This window comes from Budorcas taxicolor, chromosome 5 (assembly GCF_023091745.1).
Source record: "Budorcas taxicolor isolate Tak-1 chromosome 5, Takin1.1, whole genome shotgun sequence".
Classification (NCBI taxonomy): Eukaryota; Metazoa; Chordata; class Mammalia; order Artiodactyla; family Bovidae; genus Budorcas; species Budorcas taxicolor.
In genome coordinates, this window is record NC_068914.1 from 112,617,963 (window position 1) to 112,634,089 (window position 16,127).

General features: G+C 43.8%; 1 protein-coding gene across 2 annotated transcripts in view; it reads right to left on the reverse strand.

The window, feature by feature from the left end:
• Positions 1-14,959, reverse strand: part of APPL2 (adaptor protein, phosphotyrosine interacting with PH domain and leucine zipper 2) — a 55,282-nt gene extending 40,323 nt beyond the window's left edge. For both annotated transcript variants that reach the window (XM_052639500.1, XM_052639499.1), the window contains exons 1-2: positions 14,768-14,959; positions 6,377-6,475 (exon numbers count right to left, since the gene is read on the reverse strand). In XM_052639500.1, coding sequence (XP_052495460.1) covers positions 6,377-6,475; positions 14,768-14,821 — 153 coding nt within the window. In that variant the 5' untranslated portion in view covers positions 14,822-14,959. The remainder of the gene's footprint in view (positions 1-6,376; positions 6,476-14,767) is intronic.
• Between the last annotated feature and the right edge of the window lie 1,168 nt (positions 14,960-16,127).

Consider the following 16,127-nt stretch of genomic DNA (forward strand, 5'->3'; position numbering starts at 1 on the left):
GTTTGAGTGAACTCCAGGAGATGGTGATGGACAGGGAGGCCTGGTGTGCTGCAATTCATGGGGTCACAGAGAGTCGGACACGACTGAGCGACTGACCTGAACTGAACTGAAGCCAGAAAGTAGAGAAGGCAGCAGAGATCTGCCTGGGGTCGCTGAGGCAAAAACATCAGGCTTGAGTGAATGGGGGAGGAGGAGGAGTCCAAGATGGCCGGACCCTAGGCCAGATGACCCACGATGGCAGTGCCCCAGGCTAAGGTGCTGATCGCGGGGCCCAGACCTGGGAGGGACGACCAAGCACACAGTGAGGGTACGGCGACATTCTCATCAGTCCTTCATTTAACACCTAGTTATCAAATAGTGAATGAGGCCAGGCAAGGTGCTGGGCACTGGAGACAAAGTGCCCAGCTCTCGGAGCTCACGGTGCACAGAGAGGCAAAAAAATCCCACACGCTGTCCCTCAGAGCTCTGACCCATAAAAGCGCAGGGTGTCTGGGTGCTTTGGTCAGAAGGGAGAAAAGGAACACAGGAAAGGCGTCAGATACCTCGGATCTGAAGTCAGCCTTAAAAGTCACCTGCTGGGAAGGCCATTTGCCAGGACAAGGGGCCCCTGGGGATTCCGGGCAGCAGGAATGGCACAGCACAGTCTCAAGATGTGTGCAGGGCCAGGCACACTGGGCCAGCTGAAGACGAACCTAGAGGAGCAGGCCGAGACTCAGCGCACAAAGAGCTCTGCGTGCCTTACTGAGGGGGTTCATCTCGGAGCCACAGAAGCATCTGGAGACAGGAAGGGAGGGAGGGAAGGTTTGGATGTGGTAGCTTGAGAGTAAAGAATGGACAGAAGAGTGAAAGACAATCCCCTTACTACAGGGAAACTGCTTAGGATGGTGCTGCAGTAGCCCAGGTAAGAGCGGAAAACTCACTCTCCACAGTGACAAGAGGCAAAAGTCGTTTGGAATAAGAACCTAGAGATGAGGGCTAGAAATAGATTCTGAAATGGCCAGGCTGTGCTGCAGTGACCTTGCCCAGCAAGCTAGTAGAGACTAACCAGAGAAGGCTTCCTGTGGAATTAGACTTAAGGGGTAGGCAGCAAATGGTGCCAGAACAAGAAAATAATCAGGAATGGTGGGCAGAGACTCGGGAGAGACACTGTCACAGGGACCAAAGACAGTTAGTTGTGCAGGGGCCGCTGGTACCAGCATCGGGGTCTGCCCAGGAGGGAAGGTGGACAGGGGCTGGGAATCAGGCACTAAGCGGCCTGTGCAGCCAGTGGGGGACGAAGTCTAGAATGAGGAGCAAACATCAACAACGCAGTGAGGAGTCAGGAACGCAGCTACACTGCTCCTTCAGGAAAGTCAAGATCAGAGGACCAAGTTCTATTTAATCCAACCAGTGGACCCAGGGTAACAGTGCTATCGTAACTATGATTATTCTAAGGCTGAGAAGGTGGTTATGTTAACGGTGAGCACTTCCTGCCAAGGACTGATCTTATACTTTAGAGGGATTAGCTCCATTAACCCTCACAACAACCTATGAGGTGGTTATTAATATTACTATGACCTCTGTTTACCTGATAAGGAAACGCAGGCAATGAAGTGACCTGCTCAAGGTCACCCAGCAAGTGGCCAAGACTGGAACTCAGAGCTGATACATCTAAGGTCACACACTTAAACCTCATACCTAAGCAATGAGCCTGGCCCAGAATAATCTTCTCTACCAATCTGAAAGCCTTCAATGTTGGCATGAGGGCAGGGTGTAGATTCCATATGCAAACCCAGTGTAAAAACCCAGGTCTCTGAGGTTGCTTCCAGGAACCATTCAGGGGCTCTCTGCTCCTGTACCTCAGCCTTGAGCTATACATATTCCTCTATCCCTGTCATATGAATCTCAATGTGACTGCTTTGAGAGCTGTTAAAATTCACTGATTGAAACCATTATGAACAAAACCCAATTAAACAAGGGGAGTTTCCCTGGGACACATAAAGGAGCTGGCTCCCACCTTTAAGACACTACAGAGCTGCTAGGCTGCTAAGCAGGGTTGTTCTGTGATGACAAGAACAACTGTTGAAGACTCCCACTTCCTTAGCCTCGGCTGACATTTCCAGAGACCAGTATGTCAAGAGAGTACAGCGTGGCGGTATAGCGTGCGAGTGCAGTAAAGTTTTAGAGTCAAAGACCTGAGTTCAAATTCTGATCCTGACTCTCATCAGCTGTATGATCACAGGCAAGCTGCATAAGCTCTCTTAGTTACCCTGCCTGTAAACACCTACTATAATAACGCCTCTCCTTTATTGGGCAAGCTAAATGAAATTATACACAAGAGGTGTCTTGCCAAGTGTGTGGTACATTTATGTGTCTCGTACTATTTTTATTATTAAAATACACAGTTCTGATCCTCTATGCCTTCCAAATCCTTCTCTCTCCATTACAAGCTTACACTCCTGGATGCCCACTACTCTGTTTCCCAAGAGGAACACTGACTTATTTAGCTTGATGGCTATATCTATATCTATATATATATATCATCATTTCTAAAGAAAAGTATTTTCCTTTTTATAATAACAAATGTACGCATATCTTGCAAAGTACTTTACTCCTATCCCCTCCCGCTGCCTAAGCCCAATTTGAAAAGATATGATTCCCAACTCCAGTGTGGACTTTTATATTTTAGGATCAGGAGTTCTGCATGCCAAAAGGTCTGTTTAAGAACAGCTGCAAAGGGATGTTCCTGGTGGTCCAGTGGTTAAGACTTGACCTTCCAATGCAAGGAGTATGGGTTCGATCCCTGTTTGGGGAATTAAGATCCCATATGCTGCAGGGTGTGTTTTAAAGTTGTAAAAAAATTTTAACAAAAAAAGTTAAATAAAAAAGGAACAGCTGCAGAGATGAGACCATGTTTAAGCAAGCCAGTTTTGCTGAAGGAAAGGGAAAGAGCCTGAACCATGGTTCTCAAGTCAAAAAATTCCATCCAAACGTAATAAAAAAAAAAAACACCAGAACAAACGAAAAAACCAATCCAGACTGAAGGCACCAACTACAGAGGCTTGTCATCTGTTGGAGGAGAAAGACAGGTTCTAGGAGATGCCAGGTTTCACTAACACTGCTGGTAACATCATTTGACCTTCCCCTGTTTCCTCAGTACAGTGTCTGAGAGAAGTTGTATTACCAAAGTAAACTTGCCAGATCCTAATAAATCCATTTTTTAAAGATTTTTAAAAACCTTAACCTTTCTAGGAAAGAAACAAAAGTACAGCTGATACACGAAATCAAAACAAATATATTAAATGCAAAACTTCGGCAGATTTTTACTGAGTATGTATACACATGCATATATTTAAATACTATGTAAGTTTTAAACTTACTTAGTCAATAGTTTGAAAGACAGCAGAGATTTCTAAGTATGTAAACCATCTCTGCAGCAGGCGATAAATTCTTTCATTCAGATGACCCACAATAGAGTACGCAGCCCCTGTGTGCGCAATGGCGTGTCTGACACTTAGGAAACCACAAGCGATCCAAGGACTGCTGCAAAATGCTGAAAACAGCTTAGAGCCCATAGCTTCATTCTACTGCTTAAGACAAACAAAATTACAGATTTCCCCCAAACCAGCCAATATCAGCAAAACTGCTCACAGAACTTTCCTCTAGTTTTTTTCACTCTTCCTCTTTCTAAAACTAAGGCCCAAATGGTCAAGTTCACTGTATTAAAATCCAGAAAATTACCATGTGGCTTGATTTAAAATATCTTTTATGAACATTTATCATTTATTAACAGCATTAACCTGGTTCAAAAATGTAATAATGAAAAACATCTTGCTAAGCACCTGTATTTTAAAATGAAATTACAAAACTCTATTAATATAATTTAACAGGTCTAGGTGTAAAGTATTTAAGGAAGAATGTTAAATAAAACCAAGAAAACATAACCTAAGGGGAAAACACTGAATGAAAATCGTAGCAGCTCTTTCTCTTTCTCCCTCCCTCTCTTTCTCTCTTTCTTCCCAACCACATACACGGACATAAACAAATGGATCAAAGAGGAGTTAGAGAAGTTTTCTTAAGAAACAAAACATGTTCAAATAAACCTGAAAAACAACTAGCCCTGACCTCAGCCAATCTGAGTGCCACCGGACACTGCCAGAATCCGTCACTGCGCTGGCAGCATTAGCCAGACGTTCCTGCTAAGCTTCTGCCACAGGAAACGCCAAGGCAGAAGGAAGGGTTTCTGCCAGCACAAGAGCCCATGTGATGATCATGTGGTGTGAACTGAGAGCTGGTTACAGTCTCTTGGAATGCAAGACCCACTTAATTTTGGCAAAATGCAGTTTTCTGGGCTCAAAAGAAAAAAAAAAAACACATAAGAGAGTGTCTGGACATCTCCAAGTAAATGATTCTGACAGACAAGGAGAGGCAGAGCACAGACTCTTGGGAGAGGCGGAGTTGTGGTACCTTAAGTCTTGGGACTCTTAAAACCTTAAACAGCAGACCAATCATTTGACAACAGTATTCAAATTCCTGAACAGCAAGCAAATTTCAGTAAAAAAATTTTCTATTCTCTTAAATTTTGAATATTCAGGGAAAAAATACAAAAAAAGTAATCGAAATAAATAGGGTTTTTGAAAAACTGACGAAGTGGGTCTCCTAGTTTCTGAATGCTTTACCTCAGAAGCAAAACCACAAATAACTGTGTGATTCTTTTGGTCACTAAAATTAGTTCCAATTAATAAGTAACACTTTTATAACACAGTAGTTTGCAGATCTCTATCTCTAGCCTGAACTCTGGATCTGAACCTTCAATATGCCCTCTTTCCCCGCTTTGATGTCCCATGGATACCTCAGCCTTTCAAGGATTAAGATTGGCGTCTCTGCCATTCCTGTCACTGTCACACACACACACATCCACACACACACTCACACACACCCCCACACACATCCTGCTCCTCTTCCTGTGTTCTCCCAACTGTGCACCCTGTCGTTCAAGCCAGAGACCTGGGCATCATTCTTGATTCATTCTTCACTGACCTGACCACTTCACATTCAGTCAATCACCAGTCTCCCTCTTCCTATTGCCACTGCCACTGCCCTAGCTCAGGCTACCACTCTTATGTTTAGCAGTTTCTTAACTGCTTTGGCTTTCTGGGCATGGCTCTTTTGTTTCTCATGAATATCAGTCTTAGATGTCAGTGCTTTGGCTTCAGGCTGACTTGCTCTACCATGTATTAACAGGGTGGACTCGGGAAGTCATTCATCATCAGAATCCTTAAATCTCCTGACCTAGAAAATGAAGAAAATAGTAACAACACTCACCTCACAGAGTTGTGAGTGAATTTAAATGAAATGATTACAGGTAAAAGCCTCTGAAACTGTGCCTGGGCCTTAAGAAGTAGTCAATAAATCTCAACTGTCACAATCGTCCTCCTTTTGGGTATGCAGCACAATCCTCCGGGTTAGGCACCCTTTCTCTCCCAGCACCTCTACACTCTTTGCTAACTGCTTTGTCTCCCAACCCAGCTGTAAGCTCCCTAATGGCAAGGACTGAGTCTTTTTCCCATATATGATAAGAACAAATGATTAATAAAACAATGATATAAGTGTTATACATGAAGAATAAGTAATAATAAATGACTACACATGACTACTAATATATACTATTATACACTGAATGTGGTATTTATTTAGAGATCACAGGTGAGAAAAAGAAACAGTAACATGGACAGATTTAAGTCAGCTAGGAATTAATAATGAAACCGGTTGCCATAATATTTTGATGTGTAAGGTAACAAATTTTAAAGTAACTCTCAAGTTTTATCCTAGAAAGTAACATACATAGGCAATTCTTGATCTTAAAAAGATTCACTTTTGCTACTCAGCAATTTATTTTCCATGGTTTTGCAAGACAAAGATACTTGTTCCTCAAAACAAAGAACCACCCAACTGTTCTAGAACTGTGACTCAAGTCTTTTCAGAGGAAGCACTTGAAAAAACATCTCTATGTGCCTGCACTGACATCTAAGACTGATATTCATGAGAAACAAAAGAGCCATGCCTCAGAATACTGAACCCACTCATTCACAAGTAGGAAGAGGAGACCCAAATGTTTCCCTTTGGGACTGCATTTTTTTTTTTCTATTAAAAAGCAGTGATGTACCTTTCTACTGGTTCTACTAGTTACAGGAAAATTACCCTCTTTCTTAGGCTATGAAAGCAAACTGTCCTTAGTTTTTTGAGATGAAGAGAAGAGAAAAACAATTGTGATTTTATTTTAAAAATTTAAAGGGGGATGTTCTGACTCAAATCTCTCGACCTCCTGAGAGAAGTTCAAGGTGAGGGCAGAGGGCTCCTACTCTGTTCCTCGCCAGATGAGTGGGCAGGAGGATACCTGGGCTCCATAGACGCGCTGCATCGCCTGGAGCAGCTGGTTGGTATAATCTGTGAGAGTGCCGGCATCTTCCTCAAATACACTCAGTAAAGAGCGAGTCTGCAAGAAAAGAGGCCAATATTATTTCTAAGTGGAAAAGTTACAAAAGAAGTAAAACAAATACACATACACACACAGAACTGGGAAGGGCAGATGCCTGTTCTCTGGCTTTATTTTTTTATTGCTAATACTGATACAAGTTGATTCCTGGAGCTTTAATTTAGAATTCCTTTTCTAATCCTTTAGACTACAGTGCAAGGCCAAGGCCAACCTGAATACAGTTCGAGTACTGGGAACAGAGAAGGAAAGCCAGTTTCTAAAGGGTTAAGACTCAAGGGCTATTATCTGTCTCGACTTTAGCCTCTACCTAAGCACCAGTAAAGTTCATCCAATAAAATAGTGTTAAAAAGGGCAGCCTCTCCCTTCAAGCCCATAAATTGAACTCAGTGTCAGTCCTGTCTGTGTACCTGGGGTGTGGTCACCCAGCACTGCATCATCACAGTAGTTAACCATCTGTCTGGTTTTCTGCAATCTTGAGTGTCTTGCAGGAGTGTGTCATTCCTTCTGCTTAAGACACTACAATCAATCTCCATGTCTTTCGTCACACTCTAGTAAACCACGTTTTAAAACTCACGGCCAGGAAATTTCATGTACTGTGGGCATGCCAGCAGAAGTTCTGGGCACAAAACTCAAATAGAAACTTAGAACGCTAGCTCCATTCCTTTGGGAAGACTACTCAGGGTTTCAAGAACAGCTGAGCAATGTCTTAGATGAAAGGTATTTCCTACCATTTTCATGCAGAGTGCCTGATCTGCTGAGCACTAAGAAAACAGTTATATATTGGAAGATGTCTAAAGAAGTATCACGGCATCACATAAGAGACCATGTCTGTTCAAGGGACTACTGTTAATGTGTCCAGCACAATGGGAAACATTAGTGACAATGGGATCTCTATTTCAGAAGACAACCCACTAGGCACAGAACAGAGAGGCAACTACAGAAATGTCTTTAATAAGGTGATTCCAGGGCAGCTTACAAAGAACAATCCATTAAGGTGCATAATTTCCCTGCAAATTAATTTCAATTCCTTCTTTCTTTTTCTAACTTATCTTGGGCAAGAGAACAATAACTGACCCAAAAGCATCCCCCAATAAACTAGAAGAGAAATCCAGGCATTTGAATTGTCTGACCTTTGATTTTGTTGACAAACTCTGGGGCACTTCACAGCAGTATATATTATCCTGGCTTTGCCTGAGGTCTTTATGGCTAAAAATACCTTCTCTGAAACCAATAAACTCTTCAGTACCAATTCCTATCAACAGAAGGATCAGAACAAATAAAACAAAAATCATGGCTGTGACCCACTGGATCTCTTAATCCATCACTGGATGTCAATGAGTAGGTGAAAAACATTGGTTTAGAATTCTTTATTATATCTCTTTCAAATATACTATTTGAAAAAAAGATTGCTAAAAGATGTTTTTGGAACCTACAGTGACTAGTCTATTACTCTGGAGTCATTCATTCATGTATATACTTCGGCCTTCATCCAATACTGGATGAAACACTGTGATGGGAATTGAGATTCAGTGGTGATCAGAACCAACTCTGTTCTCCAGAAGCTTATAGTCTACTGGGGCCTCTCAAAGGCTCTGCGATCCCCTTGGGACCATGTCAGTCCTGGGTCCAGGTTCAGGCCCTAACACTAATCTGCAGGTAGCACTAGAAGTAGAAAAAGTACTTAAGGTGCCTACCAGTGTCTAACACATAGTGGCAGCAGAGGATAGTGATCACGAAGCAGATAATGAATGTCAGTTGCTTATTACACATTGGCTTCACACGCATGATTTCATTTCAACACTACGGCAACATTATCTACACAGTTAACTACTGACATAAACATCAGCTAATAGGAGAGACCTTTCCGGTACTCATGGCGTCAATGATGACGGAGTTCTTCAATGTTCCTTATGGTTCGGGCTCCTTTCTTTGCTATAACAGTATGTCTAAGAGAAAGAAAGAGTGATACAACTAGATCGAGGCTATTTAATTTTTTAAAACACTACTCACAACCATTTAGCTGAATCTTACTTACTGTTTTTAAAACTCTTAGAAACAAAACAGAATGGAAAATGAGCTGTAGGATGAAATGAGAGGGCTTGTATAAATATCCTCCACAAAGAGAGCAGAAAGAAAACGAAAAACTACCATTTACTCTGTATGTCCTATGTATCAGACACTGTGTCAAGCACTAAATACTGCTTCATCTAATCCTTCCACCAACTTTATTAGATACCACAGTTAAACTAACCCATTTTACAGATGATAAAACTGAGGCTCATCAAGGTTAAGAAACCTCCCACAACTGGGAAGCAGCAGGGCTGCAATGTAAACCCAAGTCAGGCTGGCACCAATGGCCAACCTTTTTCCCACCACAGGAGTCTGCACCCATCACCCAGCAAAGGTGGGTCTCGTCAATGGGCATGCTCCTTGGCCCACAGCCCCCCATCCTGTCTGGAGGCAGGATGCAGCTGTCTGGAGCTGGCTTCTCTTTGGTCATCCTACTATCACGCTCTTACCTGTGATAACAGCCAAAACTACATCACAAATCTTTTTTTTATATCCTGAACATGTTTATCATGATACTCATTAAAACTGACAAAAACATTCCTATCTTCCCTTTCTAACTGCACGAGGCCACGATCATCCTTGAAAAAAAATACCCAGCTATCTCAGACACTGTTTTAATATCCACATTTATCAGCTCTCTTATCTGTTTAAACTTATACATGGAACAACAGGAATGTTCTGAGATATGAAGAAGGAATAGGACCAGTCAAAGGTACACTAGTTGCTGGAAAGTTCTACCAAAAAATCCAGAGGACACTGTTGCATATAATTATAAGGACAATGACAGCAATCCTTTATGGAGTTACTGTAACAAGCAAGCATGGAGATATTGATACTTTACGTACGTTACTTATTCTTCATAAGAATTAAGCAAGTATTTTATTGTGATTTTACACAGGCTGAAACACAAGCTCAGAGAGGCTGAGTCACCTGCTGGATCAAGATTTAAATTCCATCCTTTCTCTACTACTCTGTACTTTCAAGAGTATGCCTGGATAGAAGAACAAAACCAAACACCTTAGCCTTAGCTCCACACTACCTTCTATCTTACAATAAAGAAACCAAGTGTAATCTAATAAAATAGTCCTAAACATTTTTCACACCTAAAAACAGCATCTAATTATATAATGGCACAACTTCAATAGCTGTGATTATAAAATTTATACACACGTATGTGTATATTTTATATATATTTAAAATGTTTCAATATTTATCACATATAATATATACAAGTATAAATACTACATATTATATCTAAGGTAAAAACAAAACTCTTATTCCCATATTATGGGAGAGGGACAGAAATGTCTCAGTAGAACCAAGTCTGCTGCTGCTGCTAAGTCACTTCAGTCGTGTCCGACTCTGTGTGACCCCACAGACAGCAGCCCATCAGGCTCCTCCGTCCCTGGGATTCTCCAGGCAAGAACACTGGAGTGGGTTGCCATTTCCTTCTCCAATGCATGAAAGTGAAAAGTTAAAGGGAAGTCACTCAGTCGTGTCCGACTCTTCGCAACCTCATGGACTGCAGCCTACCAGGCTCCTCTGTCCATAGGATTTTCCAGGCAAGAGTACTGGAGTCGGGTGCCATTGCCCTGAGAACCAAGTCTACTGAAATAAAAATGTATTATAAACAAAGAGTATAGCAGGACAAAAGTCTTCCACAATGAAGACAAAACCACTAGGTAATGTTCTGATGCATCTTGCCTGAGCTAAAAAAGGCCTGGTTTCCCAGTTGGACCTCTCACTGCATAATCTCAGAACTTAGTCTTAACATTGTCTGTGCTTCAGTTGTGCCAACTGCAAAGGAAACAAACACCATAACAAAACAGCAAGCAACAGCGCTTCACTTTATATCAAAAGCACACCACATACGGAAAAAGAAGAGCCCCTGGAGAAGGGCAAGCTGCAGCAGCTCAAAGTTGCATTTGTGTTCCTATCACAGTAGTATTCACACAGTGCAGGAACTGCTGCTCTCCTTATCTGTCTCCCAGAACAGACTGTGAACCAGCAGAGGGCAGGCACTCTTATCTTATTTGTCATTACATTCCAGCATTTACCAGCACTTAGCCAGGAGCAGGGGACTTCCCAGGTGGCTCTAGTGGTAAAGAACCCGCCTGCCAATGCAGGAGACAAAGGAGACACAAGTTCAATCCCTGGGTCAGGAAGAACCCCTGCAGAATGGAATGGCAACCCACTCCAGTATTCTTGCCTGGAGAATTCCATGGACAGAGGAGCCTGGCGGGCTACAGTCCATAAGGTTGCTAAGAGTCAGACACGACTGAAGTGACTTAGCACAGAACAGCCAGGATCAGAGGCTCCCAAACAGCAACAGAGACAAGTATCTTAATCCCTAAAACTTTCTGTTGCTCATATAGCAGAGATCAAATTGTGAACATCCACTGGATCATTGAGAAAGCAAGTGAGTTCCAGAAAAACATCTACTTCTGCTTTATTGACTAGGCCAAAGCCTTTGATTGTGTGGATCACAACAAACTGTAGAAAATTCTTGAAGAGATGGGAATACCAGACCACCTCACCTGCCTCCTGAGAAATCTGTATGCAGGTCAAGAAGCAACGGTTACAGCTGGACATGGAACAACAGACTGGTTCCAAATGGGGAAAGGAGGACATCAAGGCTGTATATCATCACCCTGCTTATTAACTTATATACAGAGTACATCATTCGAAATGTTGGGCTGGAGAAGCACAAGTTGGAATCAAGATTGCCGAGAGAAATATCAATAACCACCCAATGACACCACCCTTATGGCAGAAAGCAAAGAACTAAAGATGAAAGTGATGAAAGTGAAAGAGGAGAGTGAAAAAGTTGGCTTCAAACTCAACATTCAGAAAATGAAGATCATGGTATCCGGTCCTATCACTTCATGGCAAATAGATGGGAAAACAGTGGAAACAGAGAGATACTTTATTTGGGGGCCTCCAAAATCATTGCAAATGGTGACTGCAGCCATGAAAATAAAAGACGCTTACTCCTTGGAAGGAAAGTTATGACCAACCTAGACAGCATATTAAAAAGCAAAGACATTACTTTGCTGACAAAGGTCCATCTAGTCAAGGCTATGTATGGTTTTTCCAGTAGTCGTGTATGGATGTGAGGGTTGGACTATAAAGAAAGCTGAGCGCTGAAGAATTGATGCTTTTCAACTGTGGCGTTGGAGAAGACTCTTGAGAGTCCCTTAGACTGCAAGGAGATCAAACCAATCAGTCCTAAAGGAAATCAGTCCTGAACATTTACTGGAAGGACTGATGCTGAAGCTCCAATACTTTGGCCACCTGATGGGAAGAACTGACTCCTTAGAAAGACCCTGATGCTAGGAAAGATTGAAGGCAGGAGGAGAACAGAATGACAGAGGATGAGATGGTTGGATGGCATCACTGACTCAACTGACATGAGTGTGAATAAGCTCTGGGAGTTGGTGATGGACAGGGAAGCCTGGCATGCTGCCGTCCAAGGGGTTGCAAAGAGTCGGACATGACTGAGCGACTGAACTGAACCAGAGATAATACATGTACACTCATCAACTAGTCTTATACATTGTGCAGGGCTGTGAACTATAAAGAAAAAAGGACGTGAACAGATGTATCTAAGGTCAATGAACTGTTATTCAGCTCCTCTTGGGTCACTGAGTTTAAACATAAAAGCTTCTGTGTTCATTAACGAATCCTATGCAACCAGGTTACTGGAGTAACCCTCATAAATACTCCACATAAAACAAGAGGAAACAAACAATAGATGGTTTCTTAAGAATGCTTCCTTTTAGTGAAATATTCTAGGTCACCGATGACAGAAAAGCCAGGTGCTAGGTGGCTGGGCTAACTTCAACAACATAGGCAGACTGCCTGAATTCCAATCCTGGCTCTTATACTCTAATGTATAATCTTGGGGGCAAATTACTTAACTTCTCTGCTCCTTGGTAATTTTAATAGACGACCTACTTCAAAAGATTGTTGGATTAGATGAGTTAACATATGTAAAGTATTGAGAACAGTGCCTGGCACATAAAATGCATATATGATACAGGTGTTTGCTGTGGTTTTTATTCTTTATAGATAAAACAAAGGAGTTGGATTAGATTCTTTCCAATTATAAGTCTATGGACCTCTTGGGAGGAAAGCTGCATTAGGCACAGGCCCCACACAAGAACACTATACTTTGATGGTTATCAGAGATCGTCCTAGAAGTTAGCTTCCTTTCAAACCTCACTAAGAACCCTTGTAAGTGGCATTCACATCTCAAAAGCAATGACAAATTCATCACATAAAGAGGAACCCTAAAGACGAATGACAAGGCCTCCATACCTCTTCTTCCTCAAGCATGATAAAACTTTAAGCCCCTTAAAGATCATCTGCTCCTCATTCTGCAGATGGGAAAAACCGACCCAGTCACATGACTGGGCTCGTGCTGCCGCTCGGTCATGCCCAACTCTTTGCAACTCCGTGGAGCCCACTAGGCTGCTCTGTCCATGGGATTTCCCAGGCAAGAATACTGGAGCGGGTTGCCATTTCCTCCATCAGGGGTATCTTCCTGATTCAGGGTTTGAACCGGGTCTCTTGTGTCTCCTGCATTGGCACGTGTGTTTTTTATCACTGTGCCACCTGGGAAGCCCCAGTCACAGGACAGGGATGAGGAATTCACCCAAATCAAATGATGAGTTAATGTTAGAGCCACAATTAGGACCCAGGTGTCCCAACTTGCTTGTCAGTCCTCTTTAGCCTGCCTGATAGCTGAGTACATCCTGAAAACACTCAGAACTAGTGCATATTCACAGAGGTGAGAGCCAAAAATTCCAAATATTAACTCCTCAGTGAGGGCAACACTGAGATTCAGTTAGTGCAGCCTCTCTAATCTGGCTCAGCCATCACCATGCTCCATTAGGAAAGCAATGTATCTTTGCATCTCAGTTTCTCCAACTACAAAGCAAGTGGAAATCCTTGTTCAAAATGATACAAATCCCACTTTATTATCTTCAGATCCCACATAACAAGTCTGAGGATGGACAAAATGCCTTCTACCAAGGGCTTTTGTCCCATCAAAATGCCAGAAGTGCAGAGACTTCAAAGCAGTCTTTGAAAAAGTCAATCAGACCTGAGGATGCCAATTAAAAAAAATAATAAATCACGGCTTCCTTACGATTTCTTGACTATGTAAGGAAGATCGCAAAGAAATGGGCACAAGTTTCTAAGCTCAGAGTCCTTCGATTACTAAGCCCGAAGTGGAGAAATGCAGAGTGGGTAAGTTCTTCAAAGGATCATCTCCAGGAGGCCCAACTACATTAAGAAGCAAATCGAAAGGAAGTAAAAAGCCAAGGGAAGCTGTGAGAGGAAAACAGTTTCCTCTTAAAATCTTATTCCCATTTTTTAAGAGTTGAGATACTAGGCAATAAAGAGCCTTACTTATATAACCCAGGGACGCAGAGCCACTAGGGTAAATAAGAAGCTGGGGAAACGTTAATGAAGGTGAACACAGCTTCCCTGGGGAAAGGTGTACTGATTTAGGAACTAAAGTCCTTCTGCACTCACTATATTTACACACCAGCTTTCTGCAGAGCTCAAAGGACTTGAATCTCATCTCGGGAGTGCTAATGAAGTTTCCCTCTGCGACAAATGAGAGAGGTATTGTATTATTACAATTTCCTCTTCACAAATGGGAAAATAGGGCCAAGGGGAGGTCTGGCACCGCTGGGAAAGAGGTCGAGGCTCTCTGCCTCTCACTCTGGCCCTAAATCCACCAGGTCCCAGCATATCAGCAGCAGTAATAAGACTGATTTCTTTCTTATTCTGTGCCAGACATTACTCGCTAACAACTTTACAGGCATTTCTTTAATTCTAACAACTCTAGAAGGCAGGTACAATTATTATCCCTATCTTACAGATGACGAAACTGAGGCAGAAAAAGATTATCTGCCCGGGGCGCTCGGCTAGTAAGCAGTGGAGCCCAGGTGTAGGCCAAGCAGCCCCAGTTTCAATTGAGTTTGGAAAGGGCTCGGGACACAAAGACTGAGAGTTGCTTTCCCGGTGTCTCCAGCTCTGCCTGAGGGATGCCATGTCCCGGAGCATCCCGGGTTCAGGACTCTGGGCCGGGACCCGGCCCCTCCTTGCCCCCAAGGTGGCCCGGCGTACTCCCCGCCTCCACCCCGAGGCTGGAAGGGCCTCCTCGGCCTCAAGCCCTCGGGCGAGGGGGACCCTGGCGGCGGGAGGTACCTGGGGGCTGTCCTGCAACGCCTCCTCTAGCAAGAGCTTGTCCACAGCGGGCATGGTGCCGCGCGGAGAGCCGAGGGCCGGATGGAAGGACGGAGAGCGGATGGCACGGCAGTCGAGGGTGCTCCAGGCTCAGGCGACGAGCGTCTGCTCTGTGCCCTGGGTGGCCCCGCGCGCGCCCACGCCTGGCCAGTGGCCGCCGCCGTCCGCCCGCCGGCCCTCCTCTCAGCCCAGCCCTCAGCTGAGCAGGATCAACAGGAAGTGTGGCGAGCGCCCTACGCGGCCACCGGAAGTGTGGCGGCCGCCTCTTCCGCCAGAGCCCTTCTCTCGCGGGAAACCGCATACCCCGCCCGGCTCCCAGAGAGCGAGTAGAGTGTGAGGGCTCGTCGGGGAAGGCAATGGCAGCCCGCTCCAGTACTCTTGCCTGGAAAATCCCATGGACAGAGGAGCCTGGTGGGCTGCAGTCCATGGGGTCGCTACTAGTCAGACACGACTGAGCGACTTCACTTTCACTTTTCACTTTCATGCATTGGAGAAGAAAATGGCAACCCACCCCAGTGTTCTTGCCTGGAGAATCCCAGGGACCGGGGAGCCTGGTGGGGCCGCCGTCTCCGGGGTCGCACAGAGTCGGACACGACTGAAGCGACTTAGCAGCAGCAGCAGCAGCAGCAGCAGCAGCAGCTTAAGCTTAAGCTCGTGAATGCATCTAAAGCCCAGGAGGGGGAACTCAAGAGCGGAAGTGAGTGAAAGTCGCTCAGTAATGTCTGACTCTGCGACCCCATGGACTATTCAGTCCTTGGAATTCTCCAGGCCAGAACACTGGAGTGGGTAGCCTTTGCCTTCTCCTGGGTTGGGATCAAACTCAGGTCTCTCGCGTTGCAGGCAGATTCTTTACCAGCTAAGCCACAAGAGCGCAAAGATAAGGTTTTATCTGCTTGTGGTACCCAGACTTTTTGAGTAAAGGAGATTAACAACCGATAGGTTTTGAAAATCTGTGAAGTGCTGTGTGAAAATCTTAAGCTCCCCGTACCACTTTTTCTAGAAAAATCTCAGTGCCCTCGGGACAGCTCTGAGAGCAGAGAGGTGAGCTAGTTCTAGGGGAAAAAAAAGTAGGTAACTGAATCATTTGTGGTATTTAGTAGTAACCTTTTGGGAAACCACAGCTATTTGGTTAATATGGTTAGGTCTCATCCTCGTGAACTGCTATGTTTTATCATTTTGGAAAATGTCCTAATTAAGTTTTTAGGGTAGATGATCTAGTTCAGTGTTGTCATTTAGAGATTTTTTTTTAAGGGACCCTAAGAATGATTTGGTCAGAGTCAGTTAATGGAAGCTAGAGGAAGAAGAGAAAGAGGGAAGAGGA